This window comes from Nestor notabilis, unplaced genomic scaffold (genome assembly GCF_000696875.1).
Source record: "Nestor notabilis isolate BGI_N333 unplaced genomic scaffold, ASM69687v1 scaffold16995, whole genome shotgun sequence".
NCBI lineage: Eukaryota > Metazoa > Chordata > Aves > Psittaciformes > Psittacidae > Nestor > Nestor notabilis.
In genome coordinates, this window is record NW_009929186.1 from 45,572 (window position 1) to 65,116 (window position 19,545).

General features: G+C 38.5%; 1 protein-coding gene across 2 annotated transcripts in view; it reads left to right on the forward strand.

The window, feature by feature from the left end:
- Nucleotides 1–14,429, forward strand: part of SPAG9 (sperm associated antigen 9) — a 34,011-nt gene extending 19,582 nt beyond the window's left edge. The window contains exons 15-27 of one of the 2 annotated variants that reach the window (XM_010014873.1): nucleotides 317–488; nucleotides 1,584–1,811; nucleotides 3,091–3,283; nucleotides 4,074–4,196; nucleotides 4,733–4,813; nucleotides 5,296–5,363; nucleotides 6,309–6,457; nucleotides 7,575–7,746; nucleotides 8,713–8,826; nucleotides 10,568–10,606; nucleotides 11,475–11,651; nucleotides 12,431–12,571; nucleotides 14,271–14,418. In XM_010014873.1, the coding sequence (XP_010013175.1) occupies nucleotides 317–488; nucleotides 1,584–1,811; nucleotides 3,091–3,283; nucleotides 4,074–4,196; nucleotides 4,733–4,813; nucleotides 5,296–5,363; nucleotides 6,309–6,457; nucleotides 7,575–7,746; nucleotides 8,713–8,826; nucleotides 10,568–10,606; nucleotides 11,475–11,651; nucleotides 12,431–12,571; nucleotides 14,271–14,386 (1,773 nt within the window). In that variant the 3' untranslated portion in view covers nucleotides 14,387–14,418. Of the gene's footprint in view, nucleotides 1–316; nucleotides 489–1,583; nucleotides 1,812–3,090; nucleotides 3,284–4,073; nucleotides 4,197–4,732; nucleotides 4,814–5,295; nucleotides 5,364–6,308; nucleotides 6,458–7,574; nucleotides 7,747–8,712; nucleotides 8,827–10,567; nucleotides 10,607–11,474; nucleotides 11,652–12,430; nucleotides 12,572–14,270 lie in introns of both variants that reach the window. The other variant, XM_010014874.1, reaches the window with a different exon arrangement.
- The last annotated feature ends 5,116 nt before the right edge of the window (nucleotides 14,430–19,545 follow it).

A 19,545-nucleotide genomic window follows, 5' to 3' on the forward strand; every position in this document is an offset into this window, starting at 1 on the left:
TTATCTGTGGTGATACCGAGTATGGTAGCTGGTACATAATTATCATGTTGTGTAGCTTTATACTTGTCTAATTGTATAATTGTGCAATGGGATTACTTTCTGTGTTTTCCTACACAAGCATGAAATATGAGGGGGGTTTGTATTCCAGATACATAGAGAACAAGTAGCAATATGTAATTTTACAATGACATTAAAGATATTTAACACGTATTTATGTATAAATCTGTAGTTGATAATGTGAGAGCTTACAAAATCAAAGGTTCTAGTCCCCCTTCCTGTTGTTTTTCACTTCTGTTTTGCCTTTATTCTCCTTCAGGACCAGCAGAAGGAGCTGAAACATCAGGAAGAATTATCTAGTCTAGTTTGGATCTGTACTAGCACACATTCTGCTACAAAAGTTATCATTATTGATGCTAATCAACCAGGAAATATTCTGGACAGTTTCATTGTTTGCAATTCTCACGTGCTTTGTATTGCCAGTGTACCAGGTAAAGACTTGTGATGGTTTAGCTCTTGCTTTTTTAACTGTGTCTTGTTTGGATTTTTCTTATGCAACGAAAGACCAAAGATGGGGTAATTAGTGTGATAAAATGTTACTGTAACAACAATAAGTGTTTAATTGTAGAGGAAACTATTGGGTTTCTCCTGTTCTGCTCTTTGATTGCCTCCTGACCTAAATTAGCTCAAAGGTAGAGAGATGTCAGCAACCAAGACTAGTTTGTCTGCTATATTATAAATTGTGCCAGTGCTTTATGGAACTATGAATTTTATACTTAAAGGAAAAGTGTTGGCTTTTTAGACCTTTTCAGCCTCTTGGAATTAAGGAGCAGGTCTTCGAACTTCCTGTAGAGGGAATCCTTGTTACATTCAGAGTGTGTGTAGATAGTGTACTGGGGGAAATTTAATAGGAGGATATTACAATTCCAGAGAAGAACTAATTGTGCTTTTGGATTTCTTGTTTTTTGGCTTATGCTTATAGAAGTCTGTAACACTACTTCCAGTGAAGTAGTTTTGTTTAATAAGCTCAGAAGAAATCTTCCTTCCAGTGAAGTTTGAGGTTTTGTCCTATTGAAACTATGTATAAGTTATAAAATACATATAATATCGTAAAACATAAACCAGCATAAAATGGAGTAAAATATGATAAAAATGTCCAGAAACCAAGAATAATATTTTGAGTCTTAAAAGAATTTGAGTGGGTTGTATGAGAGAAAAACAGCTTTTCTTCCAGAACAAATGATCTGCTGCAGGTAAACCTTTATAAAGATGTAGATAGGTATCCTTGCATATGTGTTCTCTTATGAAATCTAATTTTGATGGGGATTTATTTGAAATAGTTGGAAAACAGTGCAGATTGTATATGACATTCACATGTGCAGCATGTGTAGATAATGCTTTTGCTTTGTGAGCTTTGACACATCTTTAATGTCTGCTGATCATGTTAAAGTAAGCTTGTAGATAGGTATCTGTGTGTTAAATCTCAGTTGCTGCAGAGTTCATTCGGTTTGAAGCTTAGTTTGTGTCTAGATAGAAAATCGAGTCACCTTTATCCCTTCAAGAAACATGAGCTTAATCTCTTCCAGGAGCAAGGGAAACAGACTATCCTGCAGGAGAAGAAGGGTCTCAAGAAGCAGATCCCAGTCAAGTGGACAAGTCCTCTCTGTGTGGAAGCATGACTAGCAACAGCTCTGCAGAAACCGATAGCTTGCTGGGAGGAATAACAGTGGTTGGCTGTACTGCAGAGGGTGTCACAGGAGCACCTGTAGCTCATGATGCAAACGGTGCCTCACCAATGACAGATAAACAGTCAGGTATGAAAATCTTACACGTGCCAGGGATGGCCAAACACCATGAGGTGTAAGTGAAAAATTAATGGTTTAAGTATTTAATGTAACTGCTTGCCTGTAAGCAGTGATAACATGAAACAAATGCCAAATACAGGAAATGGTTTGTAAGTCTGACATATTTGCACTGTATAATTGTAGCTGAACATGTTGTGGAGGTGACATTAAATGGGTGTACAAAATTCCTTCTGTAAAATACTTCCCAGAGAACTTGACTTGTATTTGGTCTAAAAAGAGCTTTTAAGTTATTCAGTATTTCAAATGCTGATCTTGCTGACAAATACTAGAGAGAATGTGAATGCCTTCAATCTTGTGTAGTCTTGAGAGATTTAAGTGAAGCTGCTTGCTTTAATGGTATTATTTTTTGTCATATGCCCTGAAGAGCTGTATGGTGGTACGACTGTTAATGGATATGTGGTTGTGTCCTGGGTTCAGCTACAGCAGTCATTTTTTCTCCTTCTTAGTAGCTGGTGCAGTGCTGGGTTTTTGACTTTCAGTCTGGGAACAATGCTGATAACACCGATGTTTTTAGTTGTTGCTAAGTAATGTTTACTCTGACCAAGGACTTTCTCAGTCTCATGCTCTGCCAGAGAGGAGGGGAAGCCAGGAGGAAGCAGAGGCAGGACACCTGACCCAAACTGGCCAAAGGGCTATTCCATACCACAGCACGTCATGCCCAGGATAGAAACTGGGGGGAGTTACCCGGAAGGCCCAGATCGCTGCTCGGGTCGGGCTGGGTATCGGTCGGCGGGTGGTGAGCGGTTGTGTCCTTTTCCCTTGTTATTCCTCTTATCATTATTATTGGTAGCAGTAGTGGTTTGTATTATACCTTAGTTACTGGAGAGCTGTTATCTCAACTCGTGGGAGTTACATTCCTTCGATTCTCCTCCCCATCCCTCCGGGAGCGGGGGGAGGAAGGAAAAGGGGGGGAGTGAGCGAGCGGCTGCGTGGTTCCAAGTTGCCGGCTGGGCTTGAACCACGACAGGTTGTTGGACTTGTTCACTGCTATTCTAATCAATCACTTAAAGGGCAATCTGTACTATGATACTTAAAATGCATTTGACACTTGTTGACACAGTGTAACCTACTAAAGGTTTGGGTATTTCTGATCTGATTTTTTTCAGATAAACTATAAAATCTGGATTGTGATCATCTGGTTCTTACAGCTGTTCACTTAATTCTGGCTTGCTTAAATAATTAGGAACTATTTCACAGCTGTTGAGTTTTTCAAATTTTTGTTCCATAGATACTGCAACTGAAAGTAATTCAGTAGACGAGAACATTCCAACAGCAGAGGAGGCAACAGAAGCAACAGAAGTCAATGCAGGGACAGAAGACACAGCTGATATTGCACAAACTGGAGTCTACACAGAGCATGTCTTTACAGATCCTCTGGGAGTGCAGAATACAACAGAGGCCTCTCCAGTGTACCAGCCAAGGTACACAGTCTCAATCCTCATAGCTCTTAAAATGTATTTAAAAAGAAAAATAATATGTTTGTAGGAACATGGGGATGAAATGATTACTTTTTTTTTCCTTGTTAAGTATGTTTAGGTTTATAAAAGTAGTCTTGGTATAAGACACTCTACACTTTGCTTGCATGGAAGGGTCCCACAGTCTTTTGTCTGTGAGCTCATACCCCTTGAGTGCAGAGACCTCCACAAAGGAGTAGTGAGCGTCTACCACTTTGTTACCATGTCCTCTCATAGGCTTCATGTGAATGGCACTAGAAATGCCTGTTTAAATTCCTTGTTTGATATCTAAATAGCTTCCAATCAACTGGTTCTTCAAGTGTATGTTTGTTTCTTTTCTCAGAATAGTCAATCTGTGAATAGTTACAGGAGTGGAGAAGTAGTTTCAAAGTAGTGGGTACTTCACATCTTCAGCAATCTTCACTCTTCAGACACAAAAGTATTACACAGCTTATTTATCTTAATATGTGCCTCTGATGCTGTGACTCTTCTGCCATTCCCCAGGGATAACAATACTGACAGGTGTGAATGGAACCTGAATTTCCTTGTATAAGTATACATCCACTTGAAGAAATTCACTGTTATTGAGGTTTTCATCTGTATCATTGTACTTTCCTGCTCAGTTCCTGTTTTTGTAAAATGCCTTATGTACTTCTAAAGTCAGTGTAGGAACAGCAAAGAATTGAATATCGAGGTTATAATCTGAGTAATCTGTGCACTTTAGTCAATGTATTTTAACTGTGCTTTTTTTTTTTAGTACTGAGTCAGAGTTACATAAAGACGTTGCAGTTTTGCCAAATGAGCAAGATCTAGTGAGAGAAGAAGCACAGAAAATGAGTAGCCTTTTACCGACAATGTGGCTTGGAGCACAGAACGGATGGTAAGAAAATGCTCATCTTGTTAAATCTATTTGGAAAAACTATTTTAAACTTCCTTCTTGTGCCTGCAGGCCCGATAACTGTCTCGAGTCAAGATTAAGTGCAAGAAGATCTCAAGAGAGCCAAAACTTTGTGCGCTTTGCTATATTTAGGAATTATGAAATTCAGAGTATCGTAGGTGATGAGCAAGCTCTTTTTGGTGGATAACGCTTGAATCTGCAGAAAAGTTTTGCGTGTTTTTTTGTAGTCAAAGAAATTAAGCTCTGATAATTCCATAGCATTCAGGATGTTGTTACACTAGAAATACATACTGCCCTTTTTACTGCAGATATATCTGTGGAGGAGTCATGTTTTAGGCCTCTGAAAAGCCATTCTGCTACTCAGAAGTTTTTCTTTCAGTCTATACATATTTTTTCAGTGGAAGATGAAAACTTGTTTTCCCTTTGGTGGATTTCAGTTATAGGGGTTTTACTTGTCTTTTTTTCTGTCTGGTAGAGCCTTCCTAGTGCTTTTAATCCCTCCTGATTTGTCTTTGCAGCCTGTATGTTCATTCGTCAGTGGCGCACTGGAGGAAATGTGTTCATGCCATTAAACTTAAAGATTCTATTCTCAGTATTGTGTAAGTCCTGAAAGATGTAAATCATAATCAACCTTTGTTAAAATACTTGCAAAATAGTTTTATATTTCCTCCTTAGATATTGGGAATGTCAGTTGCCATAAATGCATGCATGTTCTTCAAGGGGCAGTGGAAAACATTTGGGGAGTAAGGAAAATAAGAGGAACCTTGTGTCTGTTGGAAGTACTATAGCTCAAATGATCTGTAGTTGTATGCTTAGTAGTTGCATACTCAAAAGAGATACAGGTTATCATCTTTGGTGTGTTTTTCAGGCATTGTAGCTAGATGTGTTTTAAGCTTCTGCACTGGATTTTGATGCCTTGCTACTGTCCCTTCTCTTGAGTTATACTGTAGAAATCAAAACACTAGGGCTAACATCACTATTAAAAGCATGCTGAAATATAAAATGCTTAAACCTTTGAACCTGCAGTTTGATAAATGCAGTCTAATAGTGTATATTCTTGTGCCTCCTTTTTTTTCCCCAGACATGTAAAAGGAATAGTATTAGTTGCACTAGCTGATGGAACACTAGCAATATTTCACCGAGGAGTTGGTAAGCATTCTATTAGATCTGGAAACTAGTGAGGCTGGAACAGCATTTAGGAAAGAAATGTGCCATTTAGAAATAGTGTTTTGAAAATGTATTCCCCAATGGCCTTTTTACAGGCTGTCTTGAGGAATCTTCCCAGTATTTCAATTGTAGTTTCAGGTACCATTTTGCACTGTTGTGGTGCATTCCTAGAATTTTTTCTTACTCTGCGAAGGAGGAGAATGGGATATATCTGAGCTAAATAGTGGAAAGCCTGATGATAAAGTCTTTGATCATCATCTCTTCTGCTGCTTTTGTCATGCTCAGTAGTCATGTCTTCTGTTTTGTTATTAGTGTTAATAATTGTATGTGGCCAAGTCCTTCAGTGAGAATTTTGTAAGCTCAAAGTCTTAGTGGTTTATAATCTTCAAGGATCTTGAGTGAATGTCAGTGATGATCTGTGGCTTAGCTCAGTCTACAGAGGAATTTTACTTGGTGTTGAATGACCAAATTTAGTATGTTTTTAGAAGACTTTGGGTGCCTTTCTTAAGATCTTAGAGCATATTCTAAAAAAATCTTGGTGCACTGGCCAACATTTGTGTTCAGTCAAGCAGCAAGTGCCTAGTGCTGTGTGGGTAGTTGCTTGTTGTAATGTATGCTGCTGCCTGTCCAAGTAAAGCATTTAGCACTAGGCAATTTGCTGGTTTTAAAAGTGTTTTGGTGTGTTTTGAACATGAGTCAGTGTACAACCTTATTATACTAAAAATGAAGTAGCATTTGGGATGTTGGTCTAACTAGATTTTTTTAATGAGGAGCCTAGTCATAAATTTGCATTAATTTACCCAGAGTATTACAGTGCTTTTAAAAAATGAGACCGTTAAGATATTTGCTTATACTTTTTAAGTTATTTTTCAACTCATAGGAACCTGTGTTTTGTTCTGTTTTTAACTTTTCCTTCTGTTTTTAAAGATGGTCAGTGGGATTTGACGAACTATCACCTCTTAGACCTGGGCCGGCCACATCATTCAATAAGATGCATGACAGTGGTGCATGACAAAGTCTGGTGTGGCTACAGGAACAAAATCTATGTTGTTCAACCAAAGGCCATGAAAATAGAGGCAAGTTAAAATGGTGTTTAAAGTAATTCAGTGTTAGACTTTAATGCCATCACCTGCTACAGCTCAAACTCCAGAGAACAGTTATTTGGTCATCGGTACAGAAACAAGCAACCAAACAAATTTGTCTTGGGGAAATACTATTACATTTTCTTAAGATATTTTCATTGTTTTGGAAAACTTTAAGCCATGATGAGACAGTTCTCATTTATTGAAACTGATCTGGGGGAGCCCTTCTAGCTGGCCAGGAACTGGAAAGTGTCCTTGTGCAGAGCTTGTAAGGCTAACTCCCAGCCTATTCTCTACATGCATGCCTCATTATGTTCTCCACCCACCCCAACCTTCTCTATAATCTGTCCTTGCATACTTCAGAGGTTTGTAAGTGTTAATCTTGAATGTACTCTCCCTTCAGTTATGGAATAACTTGTTTATATAAGATGTGTAAGCTGGTGTTTCTGCAGTGTTGTATGTGTACCTGACATCTCAAATACAGAAAGTATGTAGGGTTTCTGAACCATTAGCAGTATTAATACTTCAGCTTCTGCTAATTGGCCTGACACGCGGGCCAGACCATTTGAGAGTGACTGCTCAGCTCTTCCAAAAATGTCAAGGACCTAATTGATAATCTGTTTTTGTGAAGACTATATATTTGAATATGGGAAAACCAAAATGCAGGAATTCATCCAACACTGAAATTGTTTTATGTATTTTGCCTGGTGGGTTTGTATCTGAGAGCAAGGTTTGACAGAACTAGGAAGAAAACCACTTTTTGGGCATGTGTATTGTGTGCTGTGACAGGAGGACCTCATACCAAGAAGTCTCCAGGTTAAATGGAGGCAGAAGCCAGAGTAGGCTGGGATATGATATGTAAATGAGACATAGTAGGAAACTATGGATTTGAGATCACACTCCAGGGAAGGATATCAACATTTTTATTATTACTTTATCAGCGTTTCATGAGCTAATTGTAACTTAAGCTTAACACTATCTGCTAGTGATCTTGCAAATCAGAGGGTCATAGTTGAGTTAAGAAAATTGCTGGTATTGATTTTGAAAGTAACAGAGGAATCCCTTACTCTTTCCTGTTTCATCTTCTAATTTAAAATCCAATCTTTTGTAGAAGTCATTTGATGCACACCCAAGAAGAGAAAGCCAAGTGAGACAGCTGGCATGGGTGGGTGATGGGGTATGGGTGTCTATTCGCCTGGACTCCACCCTGCGTCTCTATCATGCGCACACGTATCAACATCTGCAAGATGTGGACATTGAACCTTATGTAAGCAAAATGCTAGGTAAGTTGATAAGAAAAACTTGTATTCTTACACCTCTTGCTGTCCAGAGCTTTCTTTTCCTGTTATGGATCAGGCAGTTCTCATGGCAAACTAAGGGGAAGGGTGGATTGAAGTCAAATCCTGTTTGTGAGAGTTTGAATCTGGAAGTGGTAGCCTTAGTCAGTCTTTAAAGCACGATGAGGATGGTAGGTCTTCTGATAGAGCCAGCTGGTCCTACCTGATACCTAAGGTGTCCTTAAAAGCTCAGAACTAATGAGGAAAATGGTGATTGGGTTGGGCAGGCATCAACAGAGATGCTAAAATCTTGCTCTTTTTTTACTGTACTGATGCCTTATTTTAAATCTAAGAGTGGGAAGAATTCATTACTTGCCTGGAAAAACTGACTCTTTTTCCAAGAAAACACAAATGCAAAATGGCAAATTTTTATTGCTCTTGAAGCTAATAAGCTTTCTGATGTTTTTTCCATTAATGTTCGTGTAAGAGCAGTTTGACCACCTACATAGCAAATACAGGTCATGAGAAATCCTTCACAAGTAACTACTGAGCCATTGTGCTGTGCTGCTCAGCTGCCTTCTGCTTCCCTCATACTGCTAATGGATGAGAAATCAATTTTAATGGATGGGAAACCATTATCTTACATCTGTCAACTCACCTTTTGTTTTGTTTGAAAAGCTACCCTGATACTGTAAGCCCCAAAAGATTTTCCTCTGCAGCTTTATGGAGCCATTACATCTTTTGTGCTTTCTCACAGTTAATGTTAGTCTCCTTCAGTATAGATTTGCAACTTAATTGTTGTAGCCTTTTAGGTTATCTTTACAACTTAAATACTCCTCTACCTTGTTTCTGTTTGGAGTGGGAGGGAACTACTTGTCTGCGTGGTTTGGGAGTTGGAGTTAAGTTTCTCTGTTATGGAACTAAAATTATTCTTGCTCATAATTTTTGATGAAAAGCATCTTTTGTTTTTAGGTACTGGTAAACTGGGATTCTCATTTGTGAGAATCACAGCTCTTATGGTGTCTTGTAATCGTTTATGGGTAGGAACAGGAAATGGTGTCATCATCTCCATTCCATTAACAGAAAGTAAGTAAAATACAAATGAATAGCACTGTGCGATATGTTGTAGACACAAAGAGAATATTAAACGCCATTCAGATGCTTGCTAATGGTAGAAAGCTTTACTGCCAGGTCTGAATCTTTCAGGTTTGTAACAGATTGGGCTTGTGTGATGTTCAGCACCTAATCTGTGCGCGTGGTTACAATTACTCTGAGAAAAAAGCATATCTCCAAAATCTCCTGTACTTCAATTTGAGCAGAGATGCTGTAGCTTGAATGAAAGAGACACTTCGAAGCTTTGGAGCTGTTACAAACATTAGCAGCGTTTATAGAAGTTTATTGCTTGTAAGAGATGGCTTTAGTTTTCTAATTAATGTTATTTTTTTGATTGCCGTGTGGTCACCAAAGTAGATTTTTGTTTGATTTGAGCAAGTTGGTATTGTTGCTAATTTCATTTGCTTTAGTTCTTGAGAATTCATCACAAAGCTGGTATAAAGGACTGGAACAGCAGTAGCACTGACTGCATTAAAGGACATGTTCAAAGTTACAGGAGTTCTAAACACATTCTAAAACAGGGCATGAACTTCTAGGTAAAATTCCAATAATGCAAATCCAGGTATCTGCTTAATAACAGACCCCAAACTCTTGCTATAGGCTGAAACTACTTGGGGGGGGGGAGATGAAGCATTCAGACATGGACAGCTGAGCCTTGGGAGAAGGAAACAGTCTAGTTCAGGGGCAGAACAAACCTTAAATAGGTAAAGTTTGGGGATATTCTGTGTGTAATTTGATTGCATTTAAAACCAACAAAACCCCCCAGTACTTGTGCCTATGAGTAATGTTAAAATACATGGGCAGAAGTTTCAGAAAATAAAATGCAGAACTTTGATAGACCTGATTGTACTGTTGCTATATAGAAAGTACAGTCTGACAGGTGTCATTTTAGTGTAATTTAATAGGAAAAACTCTTCATGTTGTATCTGCTTTGTTGAACAGCACATACATGCGTTGTTTCTCATACTGTTCCATTACATTGTCCATCCATTCAGTAAATGTCTTTTTTTTGCATTGCATGAATGTATTAAGGGCAGACTTCCTATCATGAATTTGAAATAGTTTAAATCATGCTTTCAAAAATTACAGCTCTTAATTTGCATCAAGCTTAATTCAATGTTTCCAGAAGAGTTTGGTTTTAACATGGTAGTGAATATGAAATCAACCCTATTAAAGCTGTTCAGTTTAATTTCAGTTTTGTTGGTTGTTCACAAATCAGAACAACTGTTTGTGGGTAGCCTGAGAGTGGGTTTGAGAACCTTTGTCACAAATAGTCATGGTTGTCAAAAGCAGTCACATCCTTGCATAAGCAATCATATGTTTCAGTTCCCTGGGTCTCAGTAGCAGGGCATCTTTGAGATCTTGAGATCAAAAGGCACTTGAAAACATGAGTTGTTATCTACTACTTTGGTAGCCTCCTGCCAAGGAAAGAGCGAAAGGGGAAACGTTGATAATCAATAATAAACTTCATGGTGATAAAGCACATAAAAGTGGCAGTGCTTTTGTTGTCCATTTTGTACTGAAACTTCTATGACAAGATGCTGTTCTTTGACTTCTTATTGAATCATCTGTAATTAGGTGTTTACTGGTTTTAGGAGCTAAAATTTTAAGCTCTACCTTATCAAAAACCAAAATACGAATGGTGGGTTCTCATTAATCCTTCTCCTCTACTGTCATACCTATCCATTTCCCCTTTCCTCCTTTCTCACTTTAGCTGTAATCCTCCACCAGGGACGTTTACTGGGGCTGAGGGGTAAGTGCAGATCCTGAACAAAAATCTATTTTCAGGCTTCTAATAGCCACTTCAAGGCTGTTTCCCACTCCTTCTAGATTTACCCTTTGTATGTTCCTAAATGTTTTTCCACTTGCAGTTACTGCATTGCAGCAGTTTTATGTTTGCTAAATGGCCACCAATCTGCTCAGCAGTTTAGTTTATCATCCTGTGTTGCAGCTGAACTTTCATCCAGACTTTGTTTTTCTTCCAGCCAGTGTGATACCATACCTTTATAACTTTGTCATTAATCCACATCATTTACTGTCTTGTTACAAATCACTGTTTCTTTCACTACTCTGATAGTCTCTGGAATGGAGATGGCTTGTATGTCTAGCATGAGTACTTCTGTTTTAATGGATTTTAAAACTTTCTGGTTAAAAACTAGATGTAGAACGATAATAGGGTAGCTCCTTCATGGCCACAGGTGGCTATTTTTAGAGACTTTATACTGGCAAGGGGATACCCTATGATTAGTTGGAATGAAACTGTCTTTAATTATATGCTTAAGTACATTGAATTTGCTGTTACTGAAACACATTAGTGGTACTTATTTTTCCATGAAAGATACAGTCCTTCCACAAATTATTTTCTTCCAAAAGTAGGATATTGAAATCTGGTGTTTATGCTAGACTAATAAGTATCCTGCTCCATTTTCTGATGTACTTAAAATAACGAAGCATGCAGTCTTTTTTCTTTCCAGCTCTGTCTTGAATTGGCATTGCTGCCCTCCTGTTTCATTTTTATCTAAGTTGGCTTTAGCTTTTAGACGGTACCGTAAGGTTTCTTAACAAATAACCAGTTCTGGGATTTGTATTTTCGAGTCAAAAACACTTCTCTTCTTTTACAGCTAATAAAGCAGCAGCAGGCTCCGGAAACCGTCCAGGGAGTGTAATACGTGTATATGGTGATGAAAACAGTGACAAAGTGACTCCAGGAACATTCATACCATATTGTTCAATGGCACATGCACAGCTTTGCTTCCACGGGCACCGTGATGCTGTTAAATTCTTTGTGGCAGTACCTGGTGAGGTTTTATTACCATCCTCCCAACGCAGTTTCTTTTTCACCCTCATTTGCTTAGTTAAACATAGTGTTTAGGCAAAGATAGCGAATGTATGAAATCATGCATTCAGAAACAATTTATCTTTTATTTACAAGACTTGTCTGATTCCTAAGTGCAGTGTTGTTTAATGGGAGGAAAAGGGTTTGGTCACAAAGAAAGAAGTGCTTTGCTTCCATCTGGGCAAAAGGTACTGTGATAAGGGAGCACTTGCCTATTAAGAAGGCAGTCAACTGCTAATTGATGTCCAATTTAAGAGGCTGATACCATGCAGGAAGGATGAGCTACTGAGCGAGTAGTCCCCAGAGGAAAGACTCTCATTTGAAAAAGCAGAGTTTCCTAGAAGCTGCAGTGCTGTTTGAATGCCCTCTCAGCACTTCTGTGCACCTTGTGTGCTGCAAGTCAATGACAGAAGTTCGCCTGATGGGCTGACATGCATTGAATCATTTCAGTTGTGTGTCTGAAAGGCTTTAAGTCTGTTTTGATGTCACTCTCTAGATCTGCATGCCTGTGCTGTGAAGAATATGAGGAGGCATTTTATTCCTTGATTTCCATTGAACTGACCTGAACAGATTCTTCATCTCTTTAGAGAGATGAAATCAGAGCAAAGCTCTGTTCCTTGTTGAATTGATACTAGAATCCAAGTTAAGTGTATCGTTAGGTATTATGTCATCTAGTGACCAGACAGAAGCAGTGGTGTTCTGTAGGATGTGGCATAAAAATATATTCTCTTTTTAATCCAGGTCAGGTTGTTTGCCCACAGAGTAGTAGTGGTGGAACAGAGCTAGCAGCTGATAAAGTGGCCCAAGAGTCCTTCAACCAGAGTCCCTTAAAATCAATGTTGGTGATAAGTGGTGGAGAAGGATATATTGACTTCAGAATGGGTAAGAAAACTGAACTTAAAAATAACCTCTTCATACTGCAAGGTCATTAACCATATAATAGCTTGCGTTGTGATTGCAGAATGCATTTGTGTGGCCAGTCAGCATATGGGCTTTACTAAGCAAGCATAAGGATGGAAGTATTTTTTTTCCTCACACACACACACACCCCCCCCTTCAGCTTTTCCTCCTCATAGTAACCCATGACCTCTGAGACGACTGTGGAAAAAGGCTTATTTGAAACTCTGGTTTGGAGTCATGTACCCCCTTACAGTTTATGCTTTCATTCTTCTCTCTCAAACTGCTGGAATACATGTCCCTTAGTTACTGAAACATGCAGATTGATGATAAAGTGATGTGTTACGTGAGGGACGCTCAAGCTAAAATTTACTCATTTTTGAGAGAAAAGGGAAAAAGTTCACATATCTCCTCATTCTGTGTTTAGAATCTGCAGCTGGAGACCTTGATAAAAAGGGTGTAAAAAGGAGTCACAACTCCTAGACCTGTTTTTGACCTTTTGCCTAAATCTGTCTAGAGTGCTTTTCAAAAAACCCCACAAAAACCACAACAAAGAACAACCCATGAGGGCCAGGCCAGATTCTGTCACCCCACTAGTCAATGAAAAACAAGTTCCTGCTGGTAACCCCACTGGAGTTACACGCAAGGCAGGACTTCAGCAATTCTGTGCCACGCTCTAGTGAGTACTAATACCTCTGCACTTGTTCCAAGCAAGCTGGTATGGCCACATACCAGATGTGCATTTTGCTGTCCTTGTGGCATGATACAAAGCTGTGAATGTGTCAGTGCTAGAGCTGCATTAGCTCAGCCATTATCACATTACTGCAGCAATGGCTCAAGCAAGTTCAGACTCTTCTGCGTTTAGATTCCTCAGTCCTACGAAGTAGCCTAACCAGAAAACCAGCCAAACTGTGACTTGAAACCTTCCTGAAGTTGTAGGTTGGTTCCCATTTCATCTGATTACACTGATGTTCTGCTGTACCACAAGACCGCCTCTGTATTATTACTGTCCAGGTGCAGTTTTGTTCAGTGGCTAAGTCTGTCACCTTGATCCAAGTCAGCTCATATCACCAAGAGTTTAGATGAAGTTACAGCACTGCTTTTCTCTTTTGAAGAGCAGTAATGGAGAACAGGCTTAGGGCTGTCTTGTGCTAGTGTGTGCAGAGCTGCGACAAGCTAGGATAACTAGAATAAGAGGAAAGAAGGGGAAGGGTTCATCATAGACATGAACGTTGCGTTGTCTCACTTCTGCTTGGTTATTGTTCTGATTTCCAAAGCACTTGATATGGTTTATGTGTTTATGCTAGCTAAACTCATAGCATAGCCATCTCCATTTCTGCCTGGGAGGCACTGCAGGTTTGCAAATGAGGTGTTTTTTTCTCTGCCGTAAAGGATTCTAAGTAATGAAATATGTAGAATATGGATACTGGCAAAACTGCAGTTAATTTGGGGAGCTAGAATTGAAGAACATGACCATCAGAATACTTGGCTCTGAAATAATTATGCAACAGACTTGCCATCTGTAATGTATATAGTCACAATCTTAAATATGCTTTTGTATGAGCATATGGCAGCTGCTGTCTTTTAGCATATTTCTTGTAAATCTAGATGTCACTTGTCTTGTTTCATTTGATGTTAATACTGTTCTTTATTGTCTGCCTGAATCAAAGCTGTTGTTTTTCAGGTGATGAAGGTGGCGAATCTGAACTCCTTGGAGAAGCTCTACAACTTGAACCTTCTGTAGCCAAAGCTGAGAGGAGTCACTTGATTGTGTGGCAAGTAATGTGTGGCAGTGAGTGAGGAGCCTGTAGGATGCAGCTGGAGACCTTAAAAAAAAAGAAAAAAGAAAAAAAAAAAGAAAAAAGAAAAAAAAAACCAAGGAAAAAAAAGCTTCTGCATGTTTTTTATTTTGTGAAACCTGTTTCACTACATGATGTTAAAGCATTTCTTTGCTGTTTAACTTTATATTGCAAATCTGTCATACCTTTAACTATACAGGAATTAGCTTGTGCTGTTTTACTGCACCCGTGTTACATGGAAGAGTATAATGAAATCAGATCTTTCTCAAAACTGGTGTGCACACCATAGTAAGCAATCGAGACATTAGTTTTACTGTACCACAGCAATCTAATGTAGCTCACTTCTTTGGTAGTCTCACTTGAGTTCAGCTTTATTACAACTGAGCTTCATTTCACCGTATAATGCATTGAGTAAAACAGCAAAGTTATTCCCAGAGTATTAAGAAAATGGACAAATTATAAGATGGATTATTAAGACTCATCCAAATACTCAGTGAGGGCTAAAGCAAACTGTAAATTTCTGCTTTTGTTTTCAAACTTGGCAAATCTTGCTTACCTAGTGTATATGGTTTAATTTGTTACATCCATCAGAATTTCTGGGGGGAAGAAGAGGTTGTATAGGAATTAAGATGACACAATATTTAAATAAAATCACGTTTTCACTATTGAACCTCTAAAGTTTGAGAACTGCTGCCCTCGATGAGCAATTTCTGAGCGTAGTGTTTTTCCATTTCCCTGACATGGAATTACTCGGTTTCCAAAGGGTATTCGTAGGATGATTTAAATTTGAAAATAACTGTAAAATTATTGATCAGGGGATATGTTTTGTTCTTTTTCTTGTCTTAACTCCTTCTGTCCTAAGCACTAGAATGATCTTCTCTGCCTAGCTGGTCAAACTCATGAGGCACTACATGTGTGAAGGTTAGAGACCTCGATTAGAGCATGAGAAAAGACTGAGGGTGTACAGGAAAAATGCATTCTGCCCAAGTGAGATTGTAAAGGAACTTTAGTGCCAGAAAATTAGGTAGAAAATGTATTTTTTTGGTAGTTGCATACCCCAATTAATTAAGAAAAAGAAAAAAAAAAAGAAGCAACAATGTTAGCAGGTAACACTAAGATTGAGTAAATTGATGGAAGTCTGGAGACTCTAATATTAGGCTGACATTCTGTCTACTCACCATCTATTTTTTTGAACCATAAATGTGAGTTGAAGACTGTCTTCCTTTTACATTGAATTGCCTACATTTAGTATCAGCCCTAAGTTAAACACTTCATGATTTCTGTACTTCAGAACGTTTTTAATCCCAGATTTGTGCTTTCATTTAGTCTCTGGAAAGTAAAAGTTTTGAGGGGTTTTAATAAACATCTGGCATTTACCCCCCCGCAAAAGGCTGGGACTGTTCTGTTCAGATTAGCAGCGAAATGGAGTAACTTGATGATGGGAGAGAACTGAACAGTTTCAGAGGAGTAAATATAGAAACACTTTTTTAAAACTGCCTAAACATTTTTATGCAATAGGAGCAGTTCTGGTCTATCAGGCAAACATGTGTTTATATATTTTCTTAATTTTTTTAAATGAACACATTTAGCTGAGGTCTATTGTGTAAATATATATTTAGGCAGCTTTTTCAAATGCATATCATAGCTGATAAACCAGAAAAACTCCATTCAGGTCTATTGGTTAGATTTATATGTATAAATACTTTTTAAGCAACATATTTTGTACACAGCTGTTCTCTCGTAAATATGTATTTAGGACATGAACTATGTAGTAAAAAATCCTTATTAAAGATGTCTAATATCTTGGTAGTATTTTTCTCTTCAGAATGCCAAAAGTGATGAGAGCATGTTGTTCATAATTTGCTTTCCAAATTCATCTTTAACGTCACTCTTCAAGTACTTTGGCTTAAATATAAAGTCTGGGAGTTTTTCAAAATCATACAAATACAGAAAGTAAACTGAATAAACACTCTTAGGCCTACTTAGACCTTGCATAGACATGTATGCTGAACCTGAAGCACATCTCAGTTAACTTACGAAATTGGATGTCTAAGCAAAATGCTGTCTGAACTTTTACTGTTGTGCAGAATCTTCACTGTGAGTGGTGCAGTTTCATTGCTTCTCCTGCCATTTCCTGTAATGATTTTGTTTCCTCTTTGGAAAACACAGTCTCCAAAGCTTTTACTCCCTGGTCAATTGTCACATTCTCATGTTCTCAGAAAAACAAAGCGCACAATTCCGTTCCTTGGTTCTCGTGTAGCATTTTATTTGTCATTGGTGATGAGCTGTTTTCTCGGAACAGCTTTACTGCTATCAAACAGAGCAGTTCAATCTGGCAAGTGTGTACCTGGTCTTTTGCCAAATGTATCTGGTCCACCGTGCCATTTCAGTCACCTCAGTGGGCCGACTCCTGCAAATACTTCAGAGAATGATTGTTTCTGTCCAAAAGTGGAAGGGTTTTAAAACAATAGGATAACTATGTACCACTGTGGGTGTAGATAAAAGGCACGTGCACTTCTCTGTATTTCTCATTTAAAAACTTTATCCCCTGTCCTAAGGTACAGTAGATTAAATGGGTCCCTGTTGTTGTCACAGTGCACTGGGATTTATGAACCCTACTTCAGATGGCTTTGAATGGTGAATAAAGCACGTAAAACCCCGGGCATCGAGATGACAATACACTCCTCCAAATCCGTCTCAAGAATGTGTTTATGCATACACTCATGTGATGAAAGCATCATATAAATAGGAGCTAATCTCTTGATAGCTACAGCTTGTGAATAGTTTGGAAACATTTCGAGCACAAAATATGCAGCACATTACTTGCCTGGGTAAGGGTGTTTGCATGGTAAAGGTGAAACGCGTTGTATAAGCTGCTGCATTGTCCATTTCTTGTAAAGGTCTTCCTGCGTTGGATCAGATAGAGCTGACAGAGCGTAGACACTTTATCATAGGCTGCCTTAGTAACAAACAAATGTTAAATCTGTTTTATTATACTAACTGTTCTAAAGAACGTGTGTCTTTTAAAATGCTGTGTAACTGAATATTTATTTCCATGTGAGTATTATAAAAGTTACCAAAGGATTAAACCTGACTTAGCACTCTTGTAAGTGGCCCTGTTGAGGCAGTGTCTTGTGAAGGCCCTGCTCTGTAAAACAAGACACGGTAAACTCAAATACAGTTCTTTAGGGAAATTAAATGTGGGTTGTTTTTTTTCTAACAGGGTTATGCCATATTGTAACAACCTATGTTGCACCTCAAAGCATTTTTCTATACACTTAATGTCTCTCCCGCCCTCTAACAAGATTAAGTTTCCTTTATTAATTTTCGTTGATGCACATTTCTCAATCTTTTAAGCATATATTTTAAAAACATTTTATGGTCTGTAATTTTTGGAAGTTTTGTCTGTTGGACACTTTACGCTGAATTTTACTTGCCTCTGTAATCTGAGATGGATACTACAGCGTTAAACTTGCTGTCTGTTAAAACTTGAGGCTTCTTTTCTGTGAGCAGAAAAGCTCATATAGCAGTGTAGTTATTTCAGTATTTATTTCTATTATTGAATCCATGGGGTTCAGAATGTAACTTTGTACATGAAATATATATAAATATGTATATGAAACATGCATCGTATCGGTGTGTTCTTTATAGTCTCGTATTAAGTTCAAAGGTTTTTGATGCTACCAGAAGGCGTAATCATGGGGTATTTTACACTAGCAGCCAAATATTGCCATCGTAAATAGAGGTAGTAATGTATCTGAGTCAGCCCACAACTAGTGTAACCCTGCTAGCTCATCCTGGACCTAAGTAAAAATGCTGAAGAAAAGCTATGTTCACTGACTGAATGATACCATGCTGTCTTCTGATTCACAGGTTAGGAATCTAGATGAGATCTGCCTAGCTGCAGCTCAGACAAACCAGGTGCTGGCACTGGAATCTATTATTCAAGTTTTCTTAGCACCTTACCAAAGATCCACCTAAGCTCATGTGCACAGAGACTGCTTACTCCGCAGCGATGGAAACAGCCTATTTATAAAGCAGAAGGATGAGGACTTGGTGACAGGAGACTAGTTTCCACTGTAGACACAGAACACTTGGCTAGAGCCAGGGTTTTAAGTTTTCCTGGTTCATCTGCTGGTTTTTGTCCACATTTGTCCCTGCAATTTATTCTGATTAGTATGTGACAAGTGGCTGTGCTACTCAAAGTACTTGGTTAACCTTGGGTATAATGGACTGGGGGGACCCTGGTGTGCTTGGGCACTATGCTGTGTGGTCCCTGTGCAAGCAGATGTTGCTCTTACTCCTCTCCAGCAGTAGTGAAGGGCCCACATAAAGTCCATTTATTGCTTTTGAATACCTCTAGGATGCAAATACTTAATACTTGCATGTGCAAACACAGGAATCATCCGTGGTTCAGAAAAAACAAAGTGTCCTGTCACCAGTGTTGCACAAACTTGAAATTTTACCATCTTAGTGATTAAAAAAAGTATCTTTTTGCTCATTTACTGGAGTTTACTTGCAAGATTTTTCTCTCTCCAGAACAGCTGAACTGACAAATTTCCCTCCTCGCAGTGTTTATTCTCTGGATGTATCCGTTCACATGGCATGTCACATCATTGCAGCATGCATATGTACGAAATGGGAGGAAGCATCATCAATCTTCACTCTGGGGATGTTTAAGCTCTTCTGGCAGCCCCTCAGGTCTGTGGGTAAGTTAATTTTTCAGAGAACTGCTAATGGAATTGTGAACTGGGGTAATGTTACAAATGAGATTCGGAGGCTGAAGTTTGAAGCTGTTATAAATACTCATGTCCTTCTGCGATTAACGTGGTGGTAACAGGAAAAGTACTTGCAGTTTCTGTAGCAGGTCTTTAGGAAGTTACCTCAGTCGTATCAGTCTCCTGTAAATATTCAAATTGGAATACGTAAAATATTAACGTTCATACAGGAAGTGAAAAGGTTTAAATGTGAATGGTTTTTTGCTGGAAATTAAACCTCAAACTTACTGAGAGAGGTTCAGAATTTCCCTTTGTCCTACAAAGGAATACAAACTAAAATGAGAGATTCTTTTTGCCATCACCCCCCTTTTTCAGTATCCTGTCATCTGTTTGAAAGCTATCTGAGCACTACAGCTTGTAAAGGTTATTTAACATTACGATG